The 10,275-nt window shown below is 37.2% G+C and overlaps 1 protein-coding gene across 2 annotated transcripts; it reads right to left on the reverse strand.

Moving 5' to 3' along the window:
• Window positions 1-1,842: 1,842 nt before the first annotated feature.
• LOC131631079 (mitochondrial outer membrane protein porin of 36 kDa-like) lies at window positions 1,843-4,294 on the reverse strand. 2 transcript variants are annotated; one of them, XR_009292606.1, is made up of 7 exons: window positions 4,086-4,294; window positions 3,942-4,009; window positions 3,614-3,724; window positions 2,866-2,952; window positions 2,507-2,715; window positions 2,015-2,381; window positions 1,843-1,936 (listed from the first exon to the last, which is right to left on the reverse strand). XR_009292606.1 is itself a non-coding variant. In XM_058901862.1 (6 exons), exons 1-6 carry the CDS (start codon window positions 4,132-4,134, stop codon window positions 2,075-2,077), a joined length of 831 nt encoding a protein of 276 aa, XP_058757845.1. In that variant the 5' UTR covers window positions 4,135-4,293; the 3' UTR covers window positions 1,843-2,074. The 2 variants fall into 2 exon arrangements, 1 of the variants encoding a protein (XP_058757845.1); XM_058901862.1 differs by having other exon boundaries at window positions 1,843-2,381; window positions 4,086-4,293.
• Window positions 4,295-10,275: the final 5,981 nt, after the last annotated feature.

A 10,275-nucleotide genomic window follows, 5' to 3' on the forward strand; every position in this document is an offset into this window, starting at 1 on the left:
TATGTTTTATTTGTGACTTTTTATTCGGTGTTATAATATCTTTACATTGTGCACTTATCCGAACAACTACTTCCATATTATAGTATCAATTTTTTTTAATCTACTTTGCATATTTTTTATTTCTGTTACATTTTATCGAATAGTAGGAGGTTTTAATTTTATTTCTACTATGTTGTTGTTTTGAAAAAAAATGATTCACTCAGATCAGACCATATTTCGGATATGCATCTCCGAAACAGCTTCTTGGTGAATTCGGATATGCATATCCGAAATTATTAAAAATCTAATTATGGGTGATTTTGGAGATGCATATCCGAATTTTTTAAAATTAGGATATGGGTGACTTCGAAGATGCATTTTTGAAGGATATTTTAGAATTTTTAAGATATGTTTTTTTTACCCTATATAAGTGTACAAATAAATTGTCATTTCATTTTATTGGACTTGTGTCCTCTAGACGCACGTTACAACACGAATTGGTTTAACAAATATTATATTTACCTTGATGAATCTTATAAAAAGTATTTATTATATTTACACTTTTTCTGCAATATAGTTATTTTTATAAAAAAATCAATAGAACATTTAATATTATTATTTATTTTATTAATGTGTGGTTGGATCTAACTCAATTCTATAAAATTGAATAGTACAGTGAGAATTGCCCTCACTTATAAGCACATATATAACTTTTAACACCCTCACGTCAAAGACTAGACAACTGGAGCGTGAAAATAAATGGTGGGTGACTAGATAGCGAAAATCTGATAGTAGGTGGTCCACCAAATCTTAAACGAGACTCTTGATATCATATTAAGAAATGTAATTTGTCCTAACTCAATTCTATAAGAATGAATTAATTTATTTGATTTTTCTATATTTAATTATTCTACAGCTAAAAATTAATAAAAATATAATAAATAATACTTTTTTAAAAATAAATGACTTGTTTGTAAAAAATAGTTTGTTCCTAAATGAATATCATTTTTCGATTTTCAGTTTATAAAAAGTATTATATTTATACTATTTGTTTCCAAAAATATATCAATTTTCAATTTTCAATTAAAAGTATTATATTTACACTTTTTCTTTGTCGGAAAATAGTTCTCTCTATAAAATATTAATACAATATTTAATATTATTATATTTCACCAATGTATTTTTATTTATTTAATTAATACTAACTATTATTAACAAAAATATTTTAATAATTATTTTTCGATGAATGATTCAATTGTAGAAATATTTTGTTCCAAAATAAATGTCATTTTTCAATTCCCAATTTAACTTTAATTACTTTTTTTCGTAACCATCTGATTAACTATATTTGTATCATTGAATAAATACTTCCTACTAAGCAAGTAGCCACTCGAATGGCTCTACTCAATTACCATTTGAACTATGTCTCTACTCAATTACCATTTGAACTGACTTTTCTTCATCGAAAAAAATTCAAAATTTTTAACGATATATTTTCGGTAAAAAAAAACTTGGTTGATATATAACATTATTTTTGGTAAATGTTAGATCCACATAAAAAGTTACAAGGATTAAAATTAGTTCTCGTGAACAACTAGTATTTAAATTTAATACTACTATACTTGCTCATAAAATGAGTAAACCAACCAAGTCTCATTTTTGTCCATCAATAAAATGAGTACTGTTGTTTCTTAACCAATTAAAACTCAATCATTATTATATTACTAGAAAAAAGCTGGATGTTAACTTTTGAAAAATAGCAACAAAAAAAAGAAAGGAAATACACACAAGCATAAATCAGTGCTTCGATATACTCTCAACAACATTCAGATTGCAGGACTATCACCTTCCATGCCCAAAAACTTACTCAAAGGTGCATCTAAATAAATGAGGTTCAAGTGTACTTGTTGAATAGCTACAAATTAGAAAATTGTCCTGGGTTTATTGATTTCGCACCCTGAACCAACCAAGACATGAAGAAATTAAGAGCTCCAAAATGAAGGACAAAAGGTTCATTAGAAAAGTAACACCTTACCACTAAACTTATTGCCTCCACCACCAGATAAACAACCAATCAATTACAAAATAACCAGGTCTAAGGCTTCAAGGCCACAGCAAGACCGACCTTTGCACTCTTGTCAATGGCTGCGGTATCAACTTCCCCGACTAGAGAAAAACGAGCTTTGGGACTCCAGTCATGCTGGATCAGAGCACTTGCCCGGCCATAGTTGTTCACCCGAGCTTTCAACAAGGTTATTGGATCAAGGGCGTGTTGCGTGCCGATGGTGAGTACATTCTCATTGCTGGAAAAGCTATGTGAAAACTCCGCCCCAACAGCAGTGTTAGTCAGTGGGCTCACTACGTGGTAATACGAGGCATTAAGGGTGTCACCTCTGTCATTGCTACATTCATCAACAAAACAACAAAAAACAGAACAAATAAATCAGGAGATCAATTCAAGTTGTATAAGAGCATAGATAACACTACATAAAATTGGTGTGTGTATCGCCTTGAGACAACTACTTACAGAGTTAGAGACGCAATAAGGTCTGCATGAGTAACATTCAACCCTGCATTGTACTTGATAAAGTCGCCGGTGGCAGTATCAAAAGAAACATCTGACCCAACAGAAATCAAATTATTTCCAAGCACACCAGAGATGTTAACAACAGGACTCGCAGTTAACCCAATACTAGTATTGATCCCAGCATAATCATGCTGGTACTGTAACTCCACCTGTTAAACTCAAGAGAAAGAGAGAGTAAAAGTCATAATCCAGGATAACTGGGAAGTACAACTCAATTTTGGCAACATTTTGCTTGTATTAAAGATCGAGGAAAATACTGTACAAGATGCAACATAGGATAATGCATTAATGCTAGTTACCTTGCCAGATTTTTGATCAGGTAGAGTGAAGCTAAAAATTGTCTTGAGACCAGGTGCAGCTTCATCCACAGTTATGGTTGTGAGTAGCTGAACAATATCCAATCAAACATAAGACACATAGCATGAGATCTAACTAGACATGAGATACTTTTAATCATATCATAATTATGAATACAATACCTAAAGAATACCTTTAATCATATCATAATTATGAATACAATACCTAAAGAATACCTTTAATCATATCATAATTATGAATACAATACCTGAAGAATATGAAGGATGTTCAAATTCTTAACAATATCATGGAAGAGAATATTACTTTAGAAATGGTCAAGCACATACACAGAAAATAACTACATCCATAAAACTTTGCAAAACCCAAAAACAAAGCAATAAATGTAGTGTATACTACGAAGCACAGACACCTCTCTAAGAGTAGGCGTGTCACGGTATCCGACACTTGACACCTAATAAATGAATGTTAAATACTATCATATAAGTAGCAGTGTCAATGTCCTATGTTTATGACATAATAGTGTCCGTGTGTCGGGTAATGTCCCGGTGTATGTGTCAGAGTTTGTGCTTCATAGATAATAAACTAGTAGTATATCACAAGCAAAGGGACCTAGGCAAAAACGTTGTTCCATCTTCAGTTTTTTTTAAAAACTATTACATCAAAACAAGCAAGTCAAAAGAAAATAATGCAACTAATACTTTTACAGCTACAATTAAAAATTCAACTCACATTTGAGTTAGTGTCAACTTTGACATCAGTGGTGATGTTCTTGTTCTTCAACTTGGTACTGACATCAGCCAAAAAAATCTCACCTTTCCTGACTCCACTTGAAGTAACTTCCTGAATAAAAAAAACCCATTGAAACTATCACAACACTAAGAACTCGCCTTCAAACACAACAAAACAAAAAAATCAAAAAAACAAAAATACAACCTAACTAACAATAATCCAACTACAGTAAAATCCAGAAACTTCAACAGCTTAACTTGAACCATTTTGAAACATATTCATCATAACTACTTCAAAATGATCAAATTGTAAGAAAATAAAAATATACCAATCCAGTAGAAGTCTTGGTGGTGATTGTGAACTTGTGGTCATTCTGATAATCTTTGAACAAAAGATCTAAAATTGAAATTCACGATGTGAGTTAGAAATTCAAAGAGAATAACAATATATAGAAGAATGAATCGGTTACTACCTCGGGCTCTTTTGCCAATATCGGAGTAAAGTCCGGGACCGTTCACCATGATTTTTCTGAGAAAGTGAAGCGGAAAATGCGAGAAAGTGTGTAAAAATGGTGTGAGTAGTGAAAAAGACAAACCCTAATAATGGGGAGGGAGAGGGTGGAATCTGGCCGTTAGATGGGAGAGTTGAATCGTGGCCGTTGATTTGGAACGAAGGTGTGATGCCTTTGGAATATAGGAACTAGGAAGGACAGTGAGTTGGTGGAATATTCGCCCTTGGATTTTTATTCGGTTTCTTGGTGTCATGAAATGATGAGTTGTGAGTGGACGTGTAAATTAGAGGTACATGCGTTTGGTTTATGGATTATGCAATGAGAAAATTAAAAAAATAATAATAGTTAGAAGAGTTAGAATTTTTTTTTGAGAATTTCTTTATGGATACCTATAGGAATGACCCCAGCGAAATTTTCAAGTTGTCTCTGTTTTGAAGATGTATTTTTGAAGTTTTTTTTTTGCTTAAATGCACTTTTCGTCCCTATAAGTTAGCGAGTTTTTTATTTTCGTCCCTGTAAGTTATTTTTCTTGGTTTGAGTCCCTATATTTCACTTTCGCGTTCGTTTTAGTCCCTAAAATCAAAATCCGCAGGAAATTTCACAAGAAAATCCGTAGGTAACCTGTAGATTTTCCTGCGGATTTTGGCTTTAGGGACTAAACCTCAAGCAAAAAGTAAGATATAGGGACTACTCAAAAAAAAAAAAAATAACTTACAAGGACGAAAATAAAAAATTCGCTAACTTACAGGGACCAAAAATGCATTTAAGCCTTTTTTTTATAGATTTTTCCAGACTTCGGAAATGCACTTCCGAAAACGCCGAATGGGGTGTTTTCGGAGATCCACTTCCGAAAACACCTTTTTCACATTTTTTGGAGTTTTTTCAGAAGTGCACTTCCGAATTATGCAGAAATTGTGTTTTTTTTTAAGTTTTTCTAAACGAAAACGCTTACTATAAATAAAATGTAACCCGAATAAAATAAGCGACATATCAACATAAAATACTAATATTATATATACGAGCCGAATTATATATACAAGCCGAATAAAATACTAATAGTGTTTTTAAATGTACGTAAATGTCAAAAATACAAACCAAATACAATAAAGTCATAGAAAAATAAACCGAAACCCCTATTGTGTATGCCTAACCCTAACTCCCTGGGACCTCCTCTACCTCCTATATGCCGCCGCACCGCCCGCATCACTGACCATCCTCTCCACCACGGTGACTGCCTCTGGACCGCCCTGATCAATGATACCTCGCTCCAACGCGTCCCGCCCAAGCATCTCTATCTGCTGGCATATCGGCAGGAGATCAATGGCATGGTCATCCTCGGCCTGCTGGTTCTCCAGGACCTCCTCGTATGTTGGCCTAGGAGCGCCGGGAGCGTCGGGTGTCATCAGAGGATGTGACACCCGATAGAACCATGTCACGTACCCCTTTACACAATGCCACTCCTGGGTGGCCTGCATGCGACGATACTCCTCCGGGACCAAATGATGCTCTCAGTCCTCAAATATGGCAGTGAGCTCCACTCGGGTAATTGTGTCGGGAGCAGCCTCAAACGGTGACCTCGGTATCATCTGCACATGTCTAAACTGCCGCATGCACCGCTCAGGGAGATACCTCACCATGGTGTTGGCCCCGCATGCCAACCAGCCAGAGTATAACGCGATGCGGTCGAAGGGGACAACAGCAGTGTAGTCACTGAATGGCCTCCAACGAATGTTATCGTGAGTTATGCGATCGAGGTACTCGCGATATGGTCCCACTGCATTGTTTCCCCTTTGGAGAACGTATCGGGCGGCCCTGAGCATGGCGTCATCGTACGCAGGATCAATGGCGAAGCCGTGGATGCGGGGGAAGTAGGAGATGATCCATCCCTGAAACACAAACACGATAATGTATTAAAAATAAATACGAACCATAAATAAATGTGAAACAATTAAAATGAAACGTACCGTCAGGAGTGTGGCGGATCCGGTCATCTTCCTGGTCCTCCAATTGGAGGCTTCATTCAGCTTCTGGTATAGGTATACCAGAATAGCTGACCCCCAGTTCCACTGGTGAATGGTAGTCACGTCCATGAAGTAGCGGAGGTAGGTCACGTCGATGTATCTTACACTCTTGTCCACAAAGAGTGCAGTGCCTATCAAAAACATGAACCAACACCGGAGAGCATAGGCACGGTGATACTCCATAAATAGGTCGTTATTCGCCTCCTCGGAATCGGTCGCCGCCACCAAGTGGTACTCATACAGATCACTCAAGGTGGAGAACCGGATATGAGGCCCATTTGTCGTCCGGCATTCATAATCAACCATATAAGGGTCCATACCCAGATAGATCCCCATCCACTTGATCGCATCGACCCTCTGGATTCGGGAATGGTTTAGCAGCATCCCCCTAATCGGCAAGTGGAGAAGACAATGCACATCGTGCAAGGTGATCGTCATCTCCCTAACCGCTAAGTGGAAAGAAGACGTCTCCCTATGCCACCGCTCCACAAAAGCCCCCTACATGCCGTGGCTGATGGTGGTATACCCGGTCATGCACAACTCACCTATCCCGGAAGCAGTCACTGCATCATTAAACCACTACGCCTCTGGTTTAAAGAGAACAAAAATCTTTCGCGCGTGGTTCACCACTTTTAGGGCCGGCCTTTCCTGTTACAACAAAAACAAAAACAAAAACAAAAAACATTGTTAATTAGACCGTGAAGAAATTGTGGAATAAAAAGCTTAATAAAAAACGGTTAAATTATAAAAAATACCTCTCCCTCCCAGACACGTCGAGCGACGTGCTCGTGGTAGGAAATCAGCACGGACGTGTCCCTGGGCCCTCCCGGGTAGCCCCCCTCCCCCTCCTCCTCCTCCTCCTCCTCCTCCCCGTGCGGAGGATCAACATCATGTATCTCCTCCTCCGCCTCCTGGTATCTCACCTCCTCCTCCTCACGTACCTCCTCCTGACGGGAAGAAGATACCCGAGCCAGCCGACTCCTCAATCCAGACGAGGAACCAGGCTCATCTTTCGGGACGGATGCTCGTACTCTACCCCGTCCCTGCGTCGATGCCAGCTGCGCCGCCCGCTCGCGTCTAGCCGACGCTGTCTGTGTCTCTCTCCCTTGTCTAATTCTAGCTGGGTTGCCTGCCATATTCCTGAAACAATTGAAATCCATAAGCGAACAGGTTAGAAGGCAAAACAATCAAGAAAATAAAAAAAACTTTGTGGGTCAACTTCGGAAGTGCATTTCCAAAACTGGTCAGGGAGGTGTTTTCGGAAATGCACTTTCGAAAACACCTGGGACTCCATTTTTGCAGAAAACCCTTTCTTCCCCTAAATGCTTCAAAATCAGATTTTTCCTATCTAAACAACCTAAGTGACTAATAGTAACTTAACCCTTTATCATTATCCTAATTTCTAACAACCCTAATTTGAATATCAATGCTACAATTTAAGTTTGTGAGAACTTACAATTTTGAAGCTTTGAATGTAGCCTTTGAGTAGTCTTTGAAGGTTGTAGAACAACTTTGTAGAGTAACTTTAGAGCAAGTTCGTGCAGTAGCAACCACAAATGGGAAGATTTTTGAAAATATTTGAGTTTTAGGGTAAAATGGAATTGGTGGGGGATGTTTTGTTTAAACAGTAGAACGCGCATTATTTCGGAAGTGCATTTTCGAAATGTTGATTTCGGAAATGTATTTCCGAAATACTTTTTTACGTAAAAAAAGGTGATTTCAGAAATGCATTTCCGAAATCAGTCTTTTCTTCAACTTCGGAAATGCATTTCCGAAGTAAAGGGGCAATTACGGAATTTCGCTGGGGATACCAAGAAGATAGGGAGGTGGATAAAGAAATTCTCATTTTTTATATCAAAATAATAAGTTTTTTAAAAAATTCCTCAAATAGCCAAATTCCCCCACTAATTGTCAAAGTATCTAATAACAATATAAGAAAGTAATATACTATTATTAGGGGTGTTTGCGATCCGGTTTGGATGGGTTTTGATACAAAAACTCATCCGATCCAAAGATACAAAGAGCATGCGATTTGGTTCGGTTTTTGGATGATTAAAAGAAAAATCCAATCCAATCCGATCCAATTTATGCGGTTTACTTCGGTTCGGTTGGTTCGATTTTTAAAACAAACATTATATAGATAACTTTAATAGTTATTTCCACTAAAGTGAGCATCATTTAAATGACTTTAACTAGGAACTTCATTTCCACTAAAAGTGTGCATCATTCATGCTACACTATGTCATATCCCAAAATTTGCCCATCTCATTTCATCTTCAAGGGTTCAAGGCTCAATGGTTAAACTCAAGTCACTCTCTTCTAATCAAAGGGTCCTCAAGTTAGGGTTTTGGATTTTCTAAGGAGAAAAGATGTATCAAGGGTTCCAATGGATTCCATATGTTTTATTAGGGTTCAAGGTATCTCCATGTCAAAATTCAAGCTTCAATTCCAAGGATTGCTCATTCAAATGCTCAGATGATCCACAGTCGACAAGTTTGACCTAAAAGTCAACTATAGTCAAAATACAGTCAAACTTCAAGACTTTTGGTCAACATCAAGTATTTGAGGTTATATCCATCATTTGATCAAAGGTTGATCATGATGTATTAATAAAAACTCAGAAATGAACAAAGTCAAAGGTTCAAATTAGGGTTTTTTAACTAAAAAGTCAACTGAACTTTGACTGGTCATAACTCTCACATGGTTTGTCAGAAATTGCCCAACCAAAGCCTATTCTCAAGGAAATTTCATCCTCTACAACTTTGATGTGGGCCCAAGATCAAGAAATGCTTCATTCAAGAGATATGGTCCAATACATTATAGGTCCTCCAAAAGGGTCATTAAAAGGTCATCTTTTTCAAAAGCCCATAACACGAGCATGGAAACTTCAATGGAGATGAAACCAAAAAGAGTGTTTAGAGGACTCTTTAAGATTTCTAAAAAGTCCTAAAACACCTCTATAGGATCAAAATTGAGATAAATACGAGGTGTACAAGTTGGCTAAATTTCAAGAAATACATGAAGCCCTAACTGCACAATTTTGCATTTTTAGACTAATGGGCCTAGGATTTTTATTCCAAACACATCCATGACATATATAAGGGCCTATATATCCACCCTCACCCTTTCATGATTTTATTTTTATTTTTATGGATTTTTATTCATTTAAATATTAAATAAATTAAGAAAAATATCAAAATAAATGGATTAAAGTGCATGGATCTTATTTAAATCATCCAAGGGCCCAAAGATACATCTACAAAGATCCAAAAACGTGCAGCCTTGGTCATGGAGGATACTATCAAATTTTAGAAAGAAAATCGTATTTTCATCAAATCTCCAAATGATTAAAAACTCAATATCCAAGCCCATGCTGAACCCTAATTTGACTCATATATATTCTAAAAGATAGCAGCCAGAAGGGGGACGAAAAACTAAGAGAAAAACTAGGGTTTTCAAGAAAGAAAATATCCAAGAGCAAGGCAAGATTGTGGCATTCTTTCTAGCAAGTATCAAAGCGTTTTACACGTCCCAATCCATCCCTGAGGTGTAATAGAGTGAGTTTTGATCCAAATTCGTGGCTAGAACACCTTGAATCGACTCATGCATGAACATTATTTGAGTTTTATTTATGGAATGCGTATTTTTAATTTCATGGCGTTTTAGTTGAAACTAACACTATTAATAGCTTCCTGTGATTCATTAGAACAGAATTTAATAGTCGCAACAAGCTTTCCATGACCAGAAAGGGATTCACCACGGCTAGGGTTTGAAAACGGCCAAGCTTCGGACGGCATGATACAGCCGTTTTCGAGCCTTAAAAACCTCACCACCTAGTTCGTAACACGTGGTTTAGGGGAACTGGGTACTTGGGTTGTGTGTTTAGATGTTGTTTCCTTGCGTTTCAGATTTGCAGGTATGGAAAAGAAGCACCTGCGGAAAAATTTGCAGGTAAAATCGCAAGTATATCTGCAAGCAATTCCGCAGGTCTGGAGGTTAGTGATGATGAATAGTACCTGGGAACATTTGACTGCACGCGTGGCGCAAAAGCATAGGCCAGTCAACTCCCGTTTCTCTCTCCAGACGCATGGTGCAATGTAATTGGCTGGTCAAATATTCCAGACCTTCTC

The sequence above is a fragment of the Vicia villosa genome, unplaced genomic scaffold (assembly GCF_029867415.1).
Source record: "Vicia villosa cultivar HV-30 ecotype Madison, WI unplaced genomic scaffold, Vvil1.0 ctg.000764F_1_1, whole genome shotgun sequence".
Classification (NCBI taxonomy): domain Eukaryota; kingdom Viridiplantae; phylum Streptophyta; class Magnoliopsida; order Fabales; family Fabaceae; genus Vicia; species Vicia villosa.